The sequence below is a fragment of the Denticeps clupeoides genome, chromosome 1 (assembly GCF_900700375.1).
Source record: "Denticeps clupeoides chromosome 1, fDenClu1.1, whole genome shotgun sequence".
Lineage (NCBI taxonomy): Eukaryota > Metazoa > Chordata > Actinopteri > Clupeiformes > Denticipitidae > Denticeps > Denticeps clupeoides.
In genome coordinates this window covers 29,971,160-29,992,534 of record NC_041707.1, presented here as the reverse complement: position 1 = coordinate 29,992,534, position 21,375 = coordinate 29,971,160, and the positions used below count along the sequence as shown (strand labels likewise).

The 21,375-nt window shown below is 42.4% G+C and overlaps 3 protein-coding genes across 3 annotated transcripts; 1 reads left to right on the top strand and 2 right to left on the bottom strand.

The window, feature by feature from the left end:
* Positions 1 to 1,459: 1,459 nt before the first annotated feature.
* On the top strand, positions 1,460 to 7,282 carry zbtb42 (zinc finger and BTB domain containing 42). Its single transcript, XM_028981428.1, has 2 exons — positions 1,460 to 1,601; positions 2,554 to 7,282. The coding sequence occupies exon 2, from the start codon at positions 2,568 to 2,570 to the stop codon at positions 4,209 to 4,211; it is 1,644 nt and encodes a 547-aa protein (XP_028837261.1). The 5' UTR covers positions 1,460 to 1,601; positions 2,554 to 2,567; the 3' UTR covers positions 4,212 to 7,282.
* A 5,480-nt stretch (positions 7,283 to 12,762) lies between these two features.
* On the bottom strand, positions 12,763 to 13,915 carry LOC114795755 (vitelline membrane outer layer protein 1-like). The gene is made up of 3 exons (XM_028989368.1): positions 13,640 to 13,915; positions 13,353 to 13,465; positions 12,763 to 13,129 (listed from the first exon to the last, which is right to left on the bottom strand). The coding sequence occupies exons 1-3, from the start codon at positions 13,865 to 13,867 to the stop codon at positions 12,832 to 12,834; spliced, it is 639 nt and encodes a 212-aa protein (XP_028845201.1). The 5' UTR covers positions 13,868 to 13,915; the 3' UTR covers positions 12,763 to 12,831.
* Positions 13,916 to 16,389: 2,474 nt separating this feature from the next.
* Positions 16,390 to 18,278, bottom strand: siva1 (SIVA1, apoptosis-inducing factor). The gene is made up of 4 exons (XM_028993288.1): positions 18,056 to 18,278; positions 17,693 to 17,887; positions 17,323 to 17,476; positions 16,390 to 16,578 (listed from the first exon to the last, which is right to left on the bottom strand). Exons 1-4 carry the CDS (start codon positions 18,174 to 18,176, stop codon positions 16,530 to 16,532), a joined length of 519 nt encoding a protein of 172 aa, XP_028849121.1. The 5' UTR covers positions 18,177 to 18,278; the 3' UTR covers positions 16,390 to 16,529.
* Positions 18,279 to 21,375: the final 3,097 nt, after the last annotated feature.

The window sequence follows — 21,375 nt, the reverse complement described above, 5'->3', positions numbered from 1 at the left end:
TAACAATTCAGCTCAAGTATCTCCCCCACAACAACCTGTTTAAATACGTCAAGGGTTCAGTGGATAACGGATAATTCTGTCTGGGTAGACTGAACTTGGCTACTTATTTAATCAGCAATTATTTTTCAAAATGGTTGTCTTTTTTTTTTTCCAGTCATCGGATTCCTGTCTATAACATCTTCCAATTGGGCCGTTTAATCCATGTAAATTGTTCAGACAAATGGGCCTGGCCGCAACAAATGGCTCCACAGGTGACATTTCGGACAAAGTTACTTGTTCACCCATACGTCTTCAAGCCATTCATTACTTATCACACCTGCTAGCCCACAGCGTTACCCAACAGCAGCTGCCAGATGCCGGAGAGAACCGCACCTCTAAAAGCATCTCAAAGTCAAACTCTGGCATGTACAGCCGTACATGATAAATAGCTCCTTAGTGTGAGAGGGATCAGCCCCCAGAAGCCCATGGAGGAAGGGGACTGTGGGGCAACAATGGCAGGGGCCACTGGCTGTTTCAGTGCCAGGGAATTCCACCTCTGAGCAGGATTAAGGCTCAGCCGTTTCTCCGGCTTCTCCACCCCCGCCGACCTGACGCACATCAGTCTCCACAACAAAGAGCATAAAAGCAGTGGGGGAAGTGTCTCCAAAAGCCCTCTAATTATACTCTTAAATATGGTGAATAGAAGCTATGCAGTGGGCCCAGAATCATTTGATAGCTCCGCCACCATTTTTTTAGCGTATTCACGACCTCTTCACTCAAATTGAGTGTTTTAAATGAATTTATCCTTAATTAATGAACATTTGTTTTAATTACAAACTGGGGACTTTAAATTGTTGCATTTGTTTTCTCTGTAGGTGTGCTGGTCGTAACTTACTGGTGAGTGGAGAAGGTCTGGAGAGTCAGTGATTAGTTACGCAGGATTCATCAAGTGGGACTTAAAACATGGTCATACTGAATGGGAGCGGTGCGTGTGAATTGCTAGAAGCTCAGGTGATAATACCACTAACAGGAAAAACTGCAGCTTTAGCTGCTATTGAGAAAGCAATAAAAAAAAAGAATTCTTTCACCCATTCCAACATTCCTCTAATATTCCACAAGGAATTACACACTAAAAGCATGGCAAACAGAGATGGTGTTATCTAATTGTCTAATGGTGCCCTAATTGTTCGCAATTCGAGTAAACATAGAAACTTTTTTTACTCTTTAAAGTAAAATTGACGATTGCTGGTATGAACCATAGTCCAACAGCCCATAGAAGATGAGAAAGTTAAACGGTCGCGTCGCCCTTCCACGCAGTCAACTAAATTCTATTCTCTAGAACTATAAATTGTTGATCAGATTTCTTCGCGGTGCGTGCGTTGTGCGTGATGAGGGCTGCGGCAGCGCGGCGAGAGCGCGCGCGCGCGCACCCGCACGCTCGCTCGCTCGCGCGGCGCTATCGCGAGAGCGGACCATTAACAACCTGCTCGCCACCGCGGAGCGCGGCCCCGCAGCCAGCGACGAACTGCGCGCAACAGACGCGGCGAGACGCCAACATCTGGCCGCACAACATGAGAGGACGGCGGGGCGGATAAAGGAGCACCGGAGTTCGGGACGCGCCTGTGAGTGTCGCCGGGAACGCGGGGTGGGGAAAGTTGGCGTAGACCGGCCACCTCTGCGCACTGCAGCTGCTTTCGGCTCTTCGTGCGCGGAGCTCGACAGTCGCCGGCCGGGCAGCGGTTCTTCCTTCAGGACCGCACTCTTACGGGGCTTTTTTTTTTTTTTTTTAAGTTTTCGTACGCGCGGGGCCGTATTGCAACAAAAAAAAGTTTCACGAAAGTGAAAGAAAGATACGCGTTTGTGGCTCGTGTCACTTCTTTCTTTTTAACTCCTCAAATTTTGCACTCGAGGCGACGCAACGCGCCCCTCGGGCTTTAATTAAAAGCCTCCTCCCCCCCGACCCTGCCCGGGAGAAGCGCTTCGCCCCGAGCCGCGGCGCCACTCCTCCGACACAACTTCTCCGGAGCGCGGCTCCGGAGTAACATATGGCGTAAAGGCGGCGCAGCTGGAGGTGGCGTTCGCGGCCGCGGTGATGTCAGAGCAGCTGACCCGACAGTGAGCGCCGGGCTGCTCTCTCCCCGCCGACCCGACCCGACCGGACCGGACCGGACGCGAGCCGCGCTTTTCTGGTTCTTTTTTTTTTTTTTCCCGTCCGGAGAGGAAGGTACGTGTCGGCGGTGGCTTCACCTACAAAACTTAGATTTCCTGCTTCCTGCGCGTCTGTGTGCGATATGCGGGCTTTTAATCATTCATTCAGAGAAAGTGAAATATGCAAATTCAAACTTTGTTTGACTTTTTTTTTTTTTTTTTACTCAAGTACCTTCCAATTTACTGTCATTCGAAATGTTACTCTTTTTTTTATTTTTATTTTATTAGCTTGCTACATAAGGTTCGGCTTGAGTTCCTCCTAAACAGCCCCTCTCTGTCTCACCTCACTCTGAATGGCGCAGCGCTCAACGTTTATTTAATATCCAGTTTTTCCTGTTTTTTTTTCTTTTTTCTTCTCTCCTCCAGGTTATGAGGGAAGAATGGAGTTCCCAGACCATAGCCGCCAGTTGCTGCAGTGTCTGAGTCAGCAGCGTCACCAAGGTTTCCTCTGTGACTGCACTGTTCTGGTCGGAGAGGCACGATTCAAAGCGCACCGGGCAGTGCTGGCCTCCTGCAGCATGTACTTCCATCTCTTCTACCGGGACCAGCTGGACAAAAGGGACGTTGTGCATCTGAACAGTGACATTGTCACGGCGCCCGCTTTCAGCCTGCTTCTTGAATTTATGTATGAGGGGAAGCTAGAATTCAGCACACTGCCGATGGAGGACGTCCTGGCAGCCGCCAGCTACCTTCACATGTACGACATAGTGAAAGTGTGCAAAGGCAAGCTTAAGGACAAGGAGCTCTGCTCCCTGGACGAGAAGCTCGCCGGGGGGACGGCACTGAGCTGTCTGGACAGGGAGAACTCCTCCGACGGGGAGTTCCAGCACGGCCTCAAGTCTTCTGCCCAGTGGCAGGCTCTGCCTCCACCCACCCAGAGGGGACTGCCACCAGCAGATGACTGTGACATGGACAGCAGCGAGGCTGGCCTGGCTGTCACAGATTGTGATAGGTCTGCGGTGGGCAGGCAGAAGGCGACCGGTCACCCCTGCAGGTCCCCGGACCTTGTAGGTGTCAATTATGTGTCAGCAGAGGCCGAGCCCTGCGTCCAAACAGCTGGAAAAACAAAAGCCGATGTCAGTAGTTCGGCAGCCCCACCGTCCCAGAGGTCCCGGGCGTCGGATGACATGGAGTGCGCACTGGATTTGTCTTTGAAGCCCCTGTCGAGCCGAGACGGCCTCCACCCCGCCTACGTCTCGGGACAGCTGGCCCTCGACAGCCAGCAGCAGGGCACTGAGCCACTTGTTAAAGACGAACACGACTCGCTGTCAGAGCAGGAGGACAGTCAGCCCACCAGCCCGGAGAGGCGGCGCTTTGGGAATAGTGGCGGGGGCTCGGCGGTGACAGCAGGGCTCGCCGCTCTCTTCCAGAGCAACAACAGCGGCTCGGCCGCCAGCCTCCTCTCTCGGGGGGAGGACCTGATGGACGAAGAGGAGGAGGGCGGCTGCGGGGAGGAGGAGGGGGAGCCGGTTGGGGGAGGGGACCGCGGCCTGGTGAGCGAGGGGGCCCGGAGAGGTGGAGTTCGAGGAGGACGGCTGCTGGGCGACAGCGAGGAGGAGGAGGACGATGACCTGGCCTCGTCGGACATCTCCACGTCCAGCGGCGTTCTCCTGTCCGCCGGCCCGCAAGTCTGCGTGTGCCCCCTTTGCAGCAAGGTGTTCCCCAGTCCCCACGTCCTGCAGCTGCACCTCAGCTCGCACTTCCGCGAGAAGGACGGGCCGCGCTCCAAGCTGTCGCCCGACGGCTCGGTGCCCACCTGCTCGCAGTGCGGCAAGACCTTCTCCTGCATGTACACGCTGAAACGGCACGAGCGCACACACTCGGGCGAGAAACCGTACACCTGTGGCCAGTGCGGCAAGAGTTTCCAGTATTCGCACAACCTGAGTCGGCACGCCGTGGTGCACACACGCGAGAAGCCGCACGCGTGCAAGTGGTGCGAGCGCCGCTTCACCCAGTCCGGCGACTTGTACCGCCACATACGCAAGTTTCACTGTGGCCTGGTCAAAACCCTCGCCATCGGGTAAAAACCAGACACAATCGCCACCACACTGCTAATATGTACAGTACTGGTCTCACAGTACACACAGCTGCTGCACAGAACAATACGAAGACGCGGAGTCCAACCGAGGGGCTTTTTGAGGCAAGGTGGATTCAGCTGTCATCGGAGTGTCTTTTTTTACCGGCCATTTTCAGTGTGTGGCAACAACAGGCATCCATAATGCCACCTGGCCACAACATCCAACGCCATTAAGCAGAATATATGTCGGGGATGCTGGAATCATTTGATGCACTTCTGACCTTTTTGTGGTGTCAGTTTCCTAAACGCTAAAATTTATGTTAACTGTGTGTGTGTGTGTGTGTGTGTGTGTGTGTGGTCTATACTACTGAATATCGAGTACAACATTTCTTCCCTGTTATTATAGGTGAGCATTTTTTTTTCTGGGCAATCCGTCTCAGATGTGCTGGTCTGTGATTCCACAGAAACCTACACATGTTATGCAACAGTTTATAATGTCCACTTTGGACAAGGTTTGAAGCTGAAGTTTAATGTATTGAGGAAGCTACAGTGCTGGAATTTAGCATTATTTACAGGCACATTGATGTGTAGAACAATTGCGTAAAATAATTATTATTTATATTAAAAACAACTCAGTTTGCACCATGAACGGCTTGTTTTTGACGGACCTGCTGTATTTAAAATGCTACTGTAATGTTATTGGAACATTTCACTCCGGTGGGCTATTCAGACATGAGAAAGTCGATCTGGAGTGGGTCGTCCATGCTGTCGTCCATGCTGTTGCCTTCTGAAAGGCTTTACACTCCTTTAATGAAACACACACCTTGGTCTGTGTGTATGGTAGGGGGAGAAGGGTAAGATTATTTTTTGGGTTTTTTTTTTTTGTTTCAGAAATTTTTTGGGACAAAATTTGTGCGCCATGTAAGTCAATTTTCTTACAGCGTGGGTAGCATTAAAACCGAAGTTCTGTTGGATTCATCTCTCCTGAGATACTTGATTAGGGTTATTTATTAGTTTTTTTTATTATTATTGGTTCAGGGCTTGTTTAGAGGTTTGGTATTTAGGGCTTTTTGCTTTTGCTGGTACTACTGTAGTACATATTTGGGAGTGGTTTGCCATGATTTGCAGACATAGTTACTGTAGGGGTTAAAAAAAACACAAAAAAAAAGTAAGTAAGTAAGTAAATAAATAAATAAAAATTTGGTAAAAAGAAGCACTTGTTCTAAGCAGACAGACTGTAGTCTGAACACTGATGTTATGTAGGCTGCTATTTCTAACTTTTGTATATTTAATGTAAATAATTTTTTTTTTTTTTTTTTTTTTTATTTATCAAATCATTTCTTCCTGGTGTGTCAGACACAACAAAGCAACAGCATGTCATATAAAGGCGGACACTTCCTTTACTTCTCCGCCCTGCTGCAGGGACACTGTGCTGAGCTTGTCCCTCAGCTGAAGGAAGTGGCATTTTCTGAAGCACAACCTATTTCGCTGATGCTCCGTAACAAAGTTGTACAATATGTACGTTGTTCTCCTGTCCCAGGTATTTCTCATGGGATTACCGTGCATCTTTCCCTCCGTTGGACTGCAGAGGTAAAACCTGCTACAAGTCTCTCATTGCACTTTTTTTTTTTTTGTATTAACCATCACCCCCTGGTATGCCAGAAATGTACTTGGAGGAAGGAGAACAGGGGAGGCAGTACACAGGTGCATTGTGGGCTGGCATAAAGAAGGCATTTGGTTGAGAAGGTTGTAAGAATTTCTCATTGGTTGGACTGAACTGGTCAGAATGTTTATTTCATTGCACATTTTTTTAAACTGAGTACACACATACATATATATTTTTTTCTAATGTACTGCGTGCTTCAGGAATGAACCTGAGCTTGAAGACGTTTGTAGGTATTAGTCACAGCAAAAATGGGCCCCCTTTCACCAATTTTTTTTTCCTGTTGAAAAATAGTTTCAAATGTTTCTGATTCATTTATAGTAAGTCGGACCTACTGATTTCAATTGAATGTCACATTGTGTAACTCCAGAAAGCTGATACATAGAGAATGTGTCTCTTTGGATCACCTGATGCAGCTCTTGTTGAAAGATTGTAAGTGTATTTTTATCCATGTATGCTAAATGCTGTTTTTTTTTTTTTTGCCCCTTAAGAATATCAGTTTCTATTTCCAGGATCATTTGACAATATATATGCCTTTATAGACACAAATGTTAGTTTTGCCCCATCAACAAGTATCTATGCTATTTAAAAACCTCACAGACCTAAGCCAGAATCTCTCTGTGTTCAGTGTCATCTTAAGCCATAACAAAATGAAGGAATTTTGAATCCAGTTATTGAAGGAAAAAAAATTAAGATTGTTGATAAGTTAATTTGTCTCATGCCACCTTAAGAAGCTGTTAAGGAGAGTTGATCAGCGCTCAGGTCTCAGGTCTGAGGGATTCACACACATACTGGAATATTCCAGGGAAGAGCTGTTGGAGTGAGGGCAGGTTCGGTTTATGATTCTGGAAGTGCATTGCGTGTGTTCAGTCGGTTGTAATGACGTTAAATGTGATGTTCTGAAGTTTAAATTTAGGAAGACAGATCTCTGTGCTCTTCTGCATGGGTGTGTTTCCTCGCTCAGTACTACAGGAAGTTTAAAGCTCATACACATTAATACTGGAATATCATCATCTTCAGATTAAGACTGTGAAATTGTGAATAATCATGAAGAATATTTATTGATTTTTGTTTTGTTCCTTGTGCAAAATTTTACTCTCACAATTCTTGTAACATGAAAGATTCTACTAAATGAACCTTTTAATATACTCTTTAGAAGTGCCATTAGATTTAATATAATTTTTTTTATAAGAAAGTTATATTTTATAGGAATCAAATGCTTCTGCATTAGTGCTTTAGAGACTAGAGGACAATCTATTTGATTTTGACACTTAGTTTTTTGGATGATTGATTTGATCTGGATTTTGTGTGCTGTTTTTGTTAGATTTTTTTATGTGTGCCTGTGTGTGTGCTGTGAAAATGTGACAATCTTGATTTAAAGTAGAATGTGCATAGATTAAAAAAAATGAAAATCCCTCTGTGACTAGTGTTTTTTTTGCCTTATATTGTGCATTATACAAGCATACGCTTGTTAACATAAAACTTTTTTGATTAATTTGACATCAGTATGATATATGGTTTCAAATTGAAGAAATAAAGGAAAAAGACATTTCAGCAATGGAAAAGTTGGTGTAGACGAGTATTTTTTAGTAACTACTGAATTGTGGTGAGGCTAAAGTTTAGGGGAAAAGTACATTTGGTCATGTTATTAACTATAAATGAAAGTGTATGTCTAATTAGGAATCTCCTAATTCACTGGCTAGTCTCTACCAAACAGGATTCTAATTATCTAAAGAAATCCAGCTGCTCGGCTATGCCGTTCCCACTGCCCTCCCCCACCCGGCCTAACTGGTCCACGAAACTAGGCACTGGCCCCCACACCATCCAACTGGCTCCATTGTGTGGTGGGGGTGGCAGCCCAGCCAGTTCATTGTTCACCCCACTGTACCAGCAATCACTCTGGGCACAAATAGACAACAAGGAGCCTGGGTCTGACACAAAGCACGGACAATTCTTCAGATGACAAATCGAGGCTGAGACACCTGCCAGCGATGGAAGAAAGGTTTAAACTTCAATAGACACTCAGTACCAACTGAGAAAAGGACAATCCTTCACCCCAGTGTTCACCAACATGTGTGCTTCACTGAGGCTTCTGTAGAAGACATTCTATTATTGCAGATTTCCCAGTCAGAAGGATATTTGCATGTAGTCCCTAGGCAGAAGGAAGACTTTGGGAAGTGAAGTGAAACTTCACCTCGCAAGGCCAGCGGTGGCAGCCCTTGACCTCTGCTCACAGTGCCAGAGACAGCTGGTGCTGGGCATGTTTGTGGCTATTTATTTATTTATTTATTTACAAAAGACAGGTGGTCACACACAAAAATGAGAGATACTTGCAGCACACACACATAGTGTCAGCGCACATACATGAAAAAATAACAACTATCAAGTTTGCATGTACAATAAATAAATGTGCAGAAAAGAACAAGCATGAACACCTCACACCCGCAGTAGCTGCCAGATGCATTTTCTTGCTTGTTCACTTCTAGAGGAAATCAGGAGCAATGTAAAAAAAAAACTATTCATAATCTGTACACGGTACCTTAAAGGATAAAGGATATTGTCTATATTTTCTATGTGCTCTATTAATTGTGAGGTATATCTTCTGGATTCACAAATTAAGATACCACACAGGTTCTCTGCGTACAGGAGGGGTAACTAGCTACCCACCCATCATTTATGAAACCGTGTTTCAATATTCATGTTATAAGTGGGAGGAGCCTGAAGGCATTTTCAAAGGCATATCCTTTGTCTACAGCTTTTAAATACAGAGCTGCTGGTAGATGTTTGGCTGTGGAACAAAGTTCTTTCTATAGTGTCCTGTAACTAGTTTCTAAATTAAGTTTCTTTCATCTATGGATTTAAACACAACTAAAGTGTGTAGTGATTGTCACATGTGATACACAGCAGCACAGCACACGGTGCACACAGTGAAATTTGCCCTCTGCATTTAACCCATCATCCTGAGTGAGCAGTGGGCAGCCATGACCAGCGCCCGGGGAGCAGTGTGTGGGGACGGTGCTTTGCTCAGTGGCACCTCAGTGGTACCTTGGCGGATCGGGATTCGAACCAGCAACCTTCTGATTACGGGGGCGCTTCCTTAACCGCTAGGCCACCACTGCCCCAGTCATACAAACCAGCATCCTGACTGCTTCCCCAGTCTGGTGGGAGTGAAACATAAAGTTTCAATGCACTCACCTAGATCATTCTCATAATCCTTAATTTCATCTTTGTTTCATCTTGTTTCAGAAAAGTGCACCTGAATGCCAATACCAATGTTAAGGTATAATATTTGTGAGCTTGTGGTAATGTAAAAATGCTACATAATAGATTGTTTTTCAGCATGGAGAGCTTATGGAATGTGTCAAATTGGATGTAGCAGTTAACAAAACAATATTAATGTTTATACTTGGATTTTGGATTTTTTTATACATGCATTAAAAAATGTATTTGAAGTGTATTCATAAAATATTCTGAATACACTGTTTTTTTTAGGTACTGCAGAGAAATACATTGCTTAATTCATTTAAGTGCTAGTGTTTTGCATGACCCTGTCTGTATGCCATTTATTCAGGACAACATCAGAGTTGGTCCTAAGCAAACGTGCTGTGAACTCCAAGGCAAAGGTGGTGTCCTTGCTCTGTTTCACAGCTGTCGCTTACTCACTCAGGCAAGCCGCGTATTTATAGCAGCGGCGCAACTCCTAGGCCTGAGCGCACTCCCCAGGCACAGCTGGTCCTCCCAAGAATGAGCGCGAGACAAAGCCCCACGCGCGGACTTAAGTCCGTCCAGCAGCCAGTGGGCGCAGCATTAAGCGCTTCCGGCCATGTGCTGTGGGGAGAAGAAGGAGCTGCACTGGGCTGGGCTCCGGAGTCTGAGCGTGACCTTTTTCAGTAAACCGCTGAGGCTGAGAACCACGACAGCTGCGCGCGGTGCCATTTAAAAAAAACAACCACTTCACTTTAAACTGCACTGTAATGCCAGGAGAATACCAACTACTGCTTTACTACTACTACAATGAAGAGTGTCACCATTTCTAATGCACATTCTAATATTGTCTTCTGTTCATTTAAATAGGCATTTACAGTACAGCCGGAAAGCATTCACACTTTTTCACATTGTGTTTTTTCAGAATTTTACCTAAAACAATGTGAGAAAAGTTTACTTGAAGTTCTGGCATTAATTGTCTCGTGACACAAATATGTAGAAGGTTACAAAAAAAATTCTGCTGCTTTGAAGGTCCCAATGAGCACAGTGACCTTCATCAGCCGTAAGAGGAAGAAAAGTTCAAAAACACCCTAGAACTGGCCGGCCGCCTAAACTGAACGATCGGGAGATAGTCAGTGAGGTGACCAAAAACCCAATGTTCACTCTGTCAGAGCTCCAGAGGTCCTGTGTTGACAGAGGAGAACCTGCTAGAAGCACAAACATCTCTGCAGTAATCCACCAATCAGGCCTTTATGGACAGAAGTCACTTCTTAGTAAAAGGCACACGGCAGTCCACCTGGAGTACCTGAAGGACTATCAGACCATGAGAAACAAAATTCTCTGATCTGATGAGTCAAATATTGAACTCTTTGGTGTGAATGCCAGGCATCACATTTGGAGGAAACAAGGCGTCGTTCATCATCAGGCCAATAACATCCCTACAGTAAAGCATGGTGGTAGCAGCATCATGCTGTGGAGATATTTTTCAGTTGCAGGAACTGGGAGAATAGGCAGGATTTGACTGGGGAAATTGTTCATCTTTCAACAGGTCGAAATATCAAAGGAGTGGCTTCAGGACAACTCTGTGAAAGTCCTTGATTTGCCCAGCCAGAGCCCAGACTTGAATCCGATTAAACATCTCTGGCGAGATCTTAAAATGGCTGTGCACCAACACTTGAGAGGTGTTGCAAAGAGGAATGGGCCAAACTGATCAAGGATAGGTTTGCCAAGCTTGTGGCATCAAATGCAAAATCACTTGAGGCTGTAATTGCTGCCAAAGGTGCACAGACAAAGGCTGTGAATACTAACATGTTAATGATGTAATTATTTAATATATATTTTTAAACACATTTGACAAAACTTTATGGGAAGTTTTTTTCACATTGTCATCATGGGGTGTGTGGAATAAGGCTGTGACATAACAAATGTGGAAAAGTAATGCACTGTGGATACTTACAGGATGCACTGTATCTATGAAGTTTCAATAAGCATGGCTTGGTGTTGAGATTTGTTAACTGTCATAAAATAAAAGTTTGTTGCTTGGCAGTTCAGGATTTGAATCCGCAACCCTTACCCAATAGGCCACAACTGCCCCCCATAGACATATATACAGGAATATATATATACTTATATATTAAAAAAACGTCTGCATGCTGCAGTACCGTCTGTGTGTGTGACGGTAGCAGTTTGAGGAGTTTGTCAGTGATGATTTCCCCCCTGCTCCTCAGGCATCACTTGGTGTAGAAATGTTGTAGGTGGCTCACTTCCAATGATCTTCTAAGAGCACCAATCTTCTTTGTGCTTAGCAGTTGTAGGCGGTACTGTTTCCATCAACTGCAAAGCTCTGTAGAGACCAGTGTGGTACTCTTAGAAGAAAAAATGAACAGTGAGAGTAAAAGGTTAGCCTATATACTTATAAATACAGCATATCTCAGTTGACTATAAATATAAAATAGAGAATAGACATGTACTGAAGAGTACTGCTGCTCTTTACTGAGTGTCTGAGCTGAAGATGATGGTGTCGTTTCTCGTGATGTTACAGGGGATGGTGGTATATCATTCTGATACAGAAGATCAGAAAGAGGTGGATGAGACTGGGAGGACCAGACCATTTTTAAAGCTGATGGCAGTTCGCTCTGCTTATGCGATGACCAGACAGGAAATGAGGATGGTGGCAGATGTCCCTGTTGGTATGAGGATGAGGCAGGAGATGGGTGTGGTGATACCTGACACTGCTAATACGAGGATCACGCATGAAATGAGGATGGTGGCAGATGTTCCTTTTGGTATGACGATGTGGTCTCCAAATTGAACTATGGAACAATAGTAGAACTTTGTTTAGAAGAAACAACGTTAATACATTTGCTGTGTTCAAAATCAAATAAAATCACAAGGACTGCAGACGAGCAGCTCAAAGTTGATTAGATTAAAACATTGGCACGTACTGCCATCTTCTGGTGAAAAAACATAGAGAAGAATATAGAAGAATAAAGCAAATGGTCTATCATTAGAAGATATTATTAACATCAAAAGTAGACGGATAGTCGATATAGTGCCTTCATGTGTTACGTATCGATTGTTAGATTTGTGTGGGGTTTTTTTTTGTTTTTTGTTTTACATAAGATTAATGATTTGGGTGCTAGTTTCTTTACCTTGATTTAGTAGTAATTTCCATTAAATAATGATAGCACCCACTTTGACAGTATGGCTGTGTGGGTGTCCCACTTTACAAACATCCTTTATAAAGTTTAGGTTTGAAGGGACAAGATGTAATTTCTCAATTTTTTGATCAGGCTCAACCTACTTTTTCAATTCTAATAACATTACATTGACAAAGAATGTGATATTTTCAAAATGTGTGTGTGTTGTCCCCTAATACGTAACAATTAACAAGCATGTACCGCTGTACTACTGTGATATCCATGGAAGTTTGTTAAGTGACACCAGACACATTGAATAATGGGTGCAGTTAAATCTTTAGGATGGTAGATCATGGGGAACAGAGTTAGGAATCTCTGCACTGGTGTAATAACTGCATCAAATAAATAAAAACATGCAAGTTGTAGACACAAACAAAATGCACACACAAAAAATTGGTGTGTTTAAATATGACAAAACTTATGACACTATTGCTGGGGTAGTATTCACATTTCAATCACATGATGTTCAGAAAAAAATCTGTTCCAATCTGACCAGTTGATGCTTGCATTTTATTCCATAAAACATGCACTTCATTCAAAATTTGGTGTAAAGCATCATTCTAATTTGGACAACAGACAAATTTTACATCATTGAGGGCAGTATCATCTCCCTTTATCTGCCAACTTTCCACTCTGGTCCAGAGACCACAGATCCCACCAGACACACACGTTGGGCTCCACGGCCCCCATGACCCTCTGGTAAGGCCATGGCCCTCCAGAGCTGCTCCATCACCACAGAGAAACCTGATATTGTTGAGACTTGTGTCATCGGCATGTCCTTGGGGCTCCTCAACTCTTAACTGAAATGCGCTCAGGCCTCCATGCCCACACTCCTGCATAGTTGTCCAACTTCCCCAGCTGGTTTGAAAAGAGACAGACAAGCAAATGTTTTAGCAACTGATGACAGACTCATTTTTATGTATTTCTATGCTGCGTTTGGAGTAGGCTTTAAAATGTCTGAAATTGAATATTGTGTAAGTATTGTGTTAATGATGTGCAGTAAAAGCACAAACTGTCCAGAGCTGGATTGGTCAGTGTGAAGGGTTTTTTTGCTAGCTATAGTCTCTGATGATCAACATGCCGTTGTGATCCAGATTCCACGTAGTCGACTTCTGAGGGCTTGAGAGGACTGATGCACTTAAGCCGAATACCATTAACAGCAGTGTCATCTCCATCTCCTTGATCTGCCTCAACCTTGAACAATTACATTACACAGAGTAATTAGGTAAACCTAATACATAACAGAAAATATACAATGAAGTTTAATGCATTTTCAATATTGGTATTATATACGATAAATGCATACAATTCAAATATTCATGGTAAAATATAATTTCCTGTCATAATGGCTGATTAAAATAATACTACCTTCAGACTGAATCCTTTTGCAAATGAGCCCCTGGGACACATCTTAATATCGGCCCAGTTTCCCCATTTTCCTCCATTGCTCACACTGATGCTTACAAGCTGTATGTCTGCAAATTTCACCGAAAGCCGAGAACTCTTGCCATGAGTTTGGTGTTGCTCTTCACTCCTGCCATGACATTCAGGAGCAAGAATTAGGAGTAATAAGACAATTCCAAGGAAAGAATGCATGTCTCCAGTAGATTACAGCATCTGTCTGCAAAGAAGCATACAGTACCCAGAGTTTTAAAGCAAAGAAATCTAAGAAAAAACAGAAGTATGAAGATGTAAAATTATGAAATATTACAACATCACACCAAAACTTTGCAGAAGAATCATTCTTCCTTTAATGAACCTGTCCTGCTATGATAAACATACAACTTGTGAAATAAGCACGGTGGGAGGAATCAGGAGCACCCAGTGGAAACCCACAACAGCATGTGGAGAGCATATTTATTATTTATTTATATATACAATAGTTCCTATGAATATGTACTTATAGTTTTAGTGTAGTTTGGTCCTTTCAGTCTTTTTGCCAGAATTATTTTGAAAAAAATTATAATGAGTGCCTCCCAAGTAAATGCTTTCTGCAGATTTATTTCTTGAACATTGCACAAGCAGTAGAATAGAACTTTTGCATGTAGTCTGGTTGAGGTGGACCTAGCATGGTTTTCATGCATCTATCTATTTTGCTGCACTGGGAAAAGTACTAAAAAAATTCCCCTTTCATCTCATAGAACAAGTTTTGTAATTGTGCCTAAAAAATCTTCCAGCTCATGCCATACTGGGTCCTTACATGTCCAGTGAAGCTTTACATTCATAAGCATTCCATTTGCTCTATTGTTCCTTAAAGTCTAATTGTTGAAGTCGGATCTAATTTCAAATGTGACCTTTTAACCTGACCTTAAGACTATAAGAATTGAGTAATGCACAGAGAACTTTATTTGCACCTTAAAGGGTGACAAATGAAATTATTATTGCTTAAGCATGATTAATCAAGAACACAGAGCTTATTAAATTAAAGCTAAAAGCAACTCAATGTAAAATTAAAAAAAGAAAGTCCACAGCTAAAGAGTTTAAAAGATTGCATCATGTCAAATAATTATGATAAAAACAATACAATAACGACAATATGGTATTAACTGAAGGATGTTATTCACAAACCAATACTAATGATTACACTGCAGTAAACCGATGTGAAAAATCTTTCAGGAACAAAAAACTTAATTATTAATTATTGTTTACAGACATTTGTGTAAAACACACACCATTATGCAGATGTTGATAACACTGCTATCAGCTAAAAGAAAAGCAGAGAACCTGGCGAAGGCACACACCAACACATGGAGAGCATGCAAACTCTGTACACACACAAAGCAGGGACCCAGATTCATTCAGCTGATTGTAGTCTTGTTGGTGTGGACAACATTGTTTTCATGCATCTACCTCTGTTAAAGAATTTTCCTGAACTGAGAAAAGGGTAAATGCTTCTTGTCCACCTCATCAAGATGACATCTTGGTTCTACACATCACAGTTTGCACCATTATATAGAACAGAGGGTAAGGAAAGTATTCAGACCCACTTAAATATTTCACTTTTTGTTATTTTGCAGCCATTTAAGTTATTTTTTTCACAGAATTTACATTTTGCAGATTTATTAAAAAAGAAAAACTGAAATAATCACATGGTCCTAAGTATTCAGACCCCAGTATTTAGTAGAAACAGCCTTTTGATCTAATAAATCCATTAAGCTTTTTTTTGGGAAAGATTCAACTGGTTTGTCACATCTGGATTTGGGAATCTTCTGCCATTCCTCCTTGCAGATCCACTCCAGTTCTCCAGTTCTGGCAGGTTGGATGGTAAATAGTGGTGGACGGCCATTTTTAGGTCTCTCCAGAGATGATCAATAGGGTTTAAGTCAGGGCTGTAGCTGGGCCATTTAAAAACAGTCAAGAGTTGTTGCTTAGGGTTATTGTCATGTTGGAAGGTAAACTTTTTGCCCAATCTGAGGTCCTGAGCGCTCTGGAGAAGGTTTTCGTCCAAGATATCCCTGTTCTTGGCTGTATTCATCTTTCCCTCTATTGCAACCAGTCGTCCTGTCCCTGCAGCTGCAAAACACCTTCACTTTTTGGACTGTATTGGAAAGGTGATGAGCAGTGCCTGGGTTTCTCCACACATTCTGCTTAGAACTACTTGTCCTTAATTCTATCTTGGTCTCATCAGACCAGAGAATCTTATTTCTCACCATCTTGGAGTCCTTCAGTATAATCAAATACAGCTGGACTCAAATGAAGGTGTAGAACCATCTCAAGGATGATCAGAAGAAATGAACAGCATCTGAGTTAAATATATGAGTGTTGCAGCAAAGGGTTTCTGTCAGTATAGGGTGCAGTGTGTACATTAATGAGGAAAAAATAGATCTTAAATTATTTTAGCAAATGGCTGCAATACAACAGAGGGAAAAATTTTATGGTTCTGAATACTTTCCATACCCAATGTAGACATCCAAGCACACATTTTAGAGTTTCAAGATCAAAAAAAAGATCAAAATGAGCCACAGACCAACACGAGATGTGACCGTTTAACTGAAACAGAACTACTGTTGCACCTTAACTGTGCAACGATCAATATCAGAAATGTTTCATAATAGAGAATGACGTTATTGCTTAAGCATGTTTCATCACAAGTACATCTTAAAACACACAAATACAAATGAAAGACTGGAAGAATTTATTTCAGAAAATACATATGTACAAACTTTGAGAAGAATAAAAATTAAACTGGTAAAAAGAACATCTAAATTTTATTAGAGTAAAAACAGTTCAATCCAAATGACCGCAGTTCTTTGGTCCTTTACGATGAGCAGCTACAGCACACCACCCGGTCGTAGCGATCGGTATAACTGCAAACAGAGGTAATTTCAATAAGCAAAATTCATATATACTTTAACAACTTGTGAGGGATATAATTGTACAATTGTACTTAATTTTATTGTAAGCTCATAAACTGCAAAAAACATTTTTGCATCAAATTGCCCAAATAATTGTCCATAAACATAGGTGCATTAGTTTTCCAGTAATGCCTACCGTTACACCAGATGGCGCAGATAAATCTAAACCAGACAGGCTTTTACACTGGCTGGTGCGGTAAATTAACGCTCATGTGTGGAAAGCAGTATAGGCCAATAACCTCCAGGTTCATGACTTGTTTTTATAGGTTGCAACAGAATGGCATAAAATATGCTTAATAAAACCGTGTCTGTGTCAAAGTGCAGTTCTGAACAATCACTGAAATATGCACGTTACCCAGGACTGTATAAAAATTCAGTTCTCTTGTATATTAATGATCTCAGTCCTATGCGCTTCACAAGTGTGATTATGAAGTTCAAAAGGACAATAACTTGAGTGCAGTCGTTTGCAGTTTAGGAGCTCAGTCCTTGACTTCCTGCCTTACTGATTTTGTAAATATGAATACTGTAATGCCTTTTTATGTTTATGTATGATATGTATGCACATGGTGCTGGCCTGGCCAGTCAAATATTAAAAGTAAGTGTGGCCCCCTGAGCTAAAAAGTTTGCCCACCCCAGGTTTAAGCATATGCATGGTCCGGCTGTCGATTAAATCGGGAAATGAGTTTTCATGCTTACTCAACACTGCCGCAGAAGGAACAGCAGGAACAAGAGCAAACTGAACACTGCTGGGTGCAGGAGGAGCAGGCCTGGCGGTCACACTGCGAGCAGGGCTTCCTGGGAACAGAGCTCTTCGTGCACACACAGCAGCCAGCAGGGGGCAGTGCAGCGCCTAAGAGAAGTGCAGCAGCCACACAGATATTTTAAAAAGCCTTCTAAAAAAAAATGTCAACCAGCTCACAGAAGTCACATGAAAAACTCCAATACACGGCGTACGTGCCTTACACCACGAACTCTATATATATCAGACAGCTGTTAAATACCCGATTTAACCATTTTAATTGCTATAAAACTTCAGACAGAAGTCAGTGGGATTTGGTGGGATTACCTGCAGCAGCAGCGGATCTCCGTATCCTGCCGTCCAGCCCAATCTGAGTTTGCCCTCGCAGAAGCGTCTGGTTCCGAGCTGTACTTGTGTCCAGTCCTGGAGAGTCGGCCTCGGGGGGCTTCTCCTCCCCATCAACCTTCCAAAGTCTCCCCATTACCGCCTTGGACCCACTGAAGAGCAGAGTTTTTGTCTTTTCTGGGGGCGAACAAGACATGGTCATGGATGCTTCATTAACGGAGTTATTTTTTCGAAACTACATGAGCTAAATAAGAGAAATCGGAAGGAGCTTTGAACTTTTAAATTGTCACTGTCGGACAAGGCCCATAGTTGAGATGAAATAAAGGAAGCGCAACATAACTTTACCGTAAATCTCCTGTCTGTATTTGTTTCCGAGGACGCCGTAATGGTTCAATTCCTTTTGACCAACGTGAATTTTATACTGCGAGGAGAAGGATTCGGCAAACGGATAAGACCTTTTAGGCATTTTCGCAAAAATCAGGGCAAATGTAGCTTGTCAACAAAACCTCCGTAACAGCACCGAACCGTCGCTCCCGCGAAACGGACGGCCGCCTTTATCACGTGACTCTTCTTCTTCTTCCTGGAGGCTGAACTATCGGCGCGTTGCTGCCACCTACTGCAGAGGAGTAGCGCTTACAACACACACACAGTCGTGGACAAAGGTTTTGAGAATGACACAAATACTGGTTTTCACACAGTTCGCTGCTTTTAAAATGCCAATTTGCATACATTCCAGAATATTATGCAGAGTGATCAGATGAATTGCAATGTACCCCTTTGCCATAAAAATGAACTTGCCATAAAAAGCCCTGCAACAAAAGAACATCCCTGCCACAAAAGGACATACAGAGATTTTCAGGGATACTCTCATGAACACAAGTGTTGACAAGCTCAAGGTTGGAGATCGTTCTGTCAAGATGATTGAGTTAAAATAGCAATTTGAATGCAAGGATATTGCATCACCTAAATCAGCCATTTTTCAGATCAAATCAGATCAGATCATCAAAAACAAGGAGTGAGGTTCAAGTGTTGTGAAGAAGGCTTCAGGGTGCCTAAGAAAGTTAAGCAAGGGTCTCCTAATAAAGATTCAGCAGCTTCTCCTTTCACAGAAGCTGGGAAAAGTAAAAAGACACAGGCCAGGATAGATAAATGTGACAATAGTGACTAAGTTTGTGTTAAAAGGCACCCATTTGCCACAGTAGGCCGTGATTTTCGGTAAGTGAATGTGTTTAATTGTAGGCTAAGTCAGGGAAGGTCAATGTTCTCTTCTTACCAGATGTTTCATCTACCCTAAGTACAAAGCCCCGAACAGAGACAGTTTAACCAACCACTGTTTGGTGTGCGGTCAAAAAGGCAAATCTGATTTCTGAGCTGAAACATGTGTTGAAGGCAGACATTACTGCAGATGGATGGACAAGTTTTAGTCAAGATCATTACCTCACAGTAACGCTGCATTGTGTCAGGAATGGCCAGGCTCAAGAAAAACTCCTCAAAACTAAACCAGCGTACAAGGTACAGACAGGGAAGGCCGTAGCAGAGGAGATTGAAGAGATCTTGGAGGAGTATGGTCTCAAAGACAAGGTTGTGGCAGCCACTGTTGATAACGTGGCCAACACGGATGTAGCTGACAAAAAGCTACAAATTCTCAAGTTTCCATGCTTTGCCCGCACCCTGAACCTTGGCGCTCAGAAGCTGTACTGGGTGAACTGGGTGGCAAGAATTGTGATTGTGTGGATGAAGAGGTTCCACATGGCAAATGTGGTCCTGAAAGAGGAGCAAGAATTGCTCAGTAAGCACAGTAGATTTTGTACATGTAAATCATGATGTAATTAAGTTCATGAACTAAGATGATATTATATTAGCATTTAAGTTGTGGATGTATTACCCCTTCAAGCGGACCTAGATGTAAAAGACCAGATGGAAGTCTCTGTATTTGATGATGAGTAGTTTCCTGACATCCAGGCTGCAGCCATCGTTCCATGGGTAAGAAAGTCCATGGAAAAGGAAAGGTGAGTAGTATTGAAAAATAATGATAATATGGCTGAACTGGGACTTAACCATATCAACCTATCTGTTGTTTTTGTTTTGTTGATATTGCAGACTGGCTAAAATAGGCAATGACGACTTAAGAAAAGCAGTGGAGTGTGTGCTTCTCATGCGGAAGCACTACACCTCCACACATGCAGTCTCTAGCGACAAAAGTCCGACATGTGCAAAAGCTACCTCAACACTACACCATACAAGAAGATGACTCTGCCTTCACAGAGAGCATAAAGGAGAACATTTGGAAATTTTTTTCCAAATGATACCAGGTACAACTGATGATTTATTTATCATAAATAAAATTTGTTATAAATACTTAAGGACAGTCATGATGTCATGATGTCATATTTTCCTCCCTTTTTAAAAATTTAATGATGCTGATATCCAGACATTCCAGGAGGAGGCCACCATCTTGAAATGGATAAGGATGAAGTCTGGGACAGGATCGTGGAAGGAGCAATTGCAGCAAACACAGAGGCAGGAGCAGATGAGGTATTTCAATATGACAGTGTCTATCATTGTAGCATTGTGAGAGTGAGCCTTTTAATCTATGGATCTGTGGTACCTAGATTGTTTGTTTATTTGTCACTTTCTACTCAAGCACATGGAGCAAGGAGACATAGGGTGAGTTGTTCAAAAATTGTCATGGATTGTTAATTTTTTTGGCTTAATTTTTTTATTTCATCCATTTAAATTCAGGCACCACCAGTAAAGCAAAAAAAAAAAAAAAGGCCTTGGATCAGGAGAGAGTGGATCAGGAGATCCAGTTGTATAGAAACATCCCCTGCAAGGATAACGTCACCCTATGGTGATGGAGCTAGAGAGAAACTCTGCCCCTGCTGTCAGGACTGGCTGAAAGCTTTTTGTGTGTGCAGGCATATGCCACCCCATCTGAGAAGGTTTTCTCCACAGCTGGGGTGACCATAAGTCCACAAAAATCATGTATCCTTCCTGAAAAGGCAGATATGCTTATATTTCTGGAAAATATGGTTGCAGAATTGAACAGTGCACTGTTCCATTGGACTTGAGTTGATTGTATTTGTTCCTGGCTGATGTATTTTTATTTTTGAGTGCTCAGCTCATATATACTTTTAAAAAGGAGAGTGTAAAATGTTACTGGACATTCTTGTATAATTGCCACAGAAGAAGATTTATTTTATTATTATTTTACATTTACATTTTTTTTCTCACCATTGGGTTTGAAAGGTCATGCTACTCCTAAATTTCTACCTTGTTCAAAGATAACATATAAAACAAAGTGTTATCCTTGTTGTCCTTTTTTAAAAACAAGAATATATAGAAGCAGCTAAAGATAGGAATCGATAAAGAATTGAATTGTTAAACAGAATCGAAAATGGAATTGGAATCGTGAAAATATTATCAATTCCCATCCCTAGTCATTACTTGTTAATATTCAAATTCATGTGATATTTTCAATTATATTGTCCATATGTGTCTCATTTAAAATCTCCCAGATTTTGTATAGTTATGAGGTCTGATGAAAAATAATATTCTTAGCAATCTTTTCCTATAACCATTTTATCAGCGCTTGCCAAGGGAAAGAGATGTGATGTACCAGAGAGATGTTCAAATTAAGTCTCTTATACCAGGGACAGGGGCCA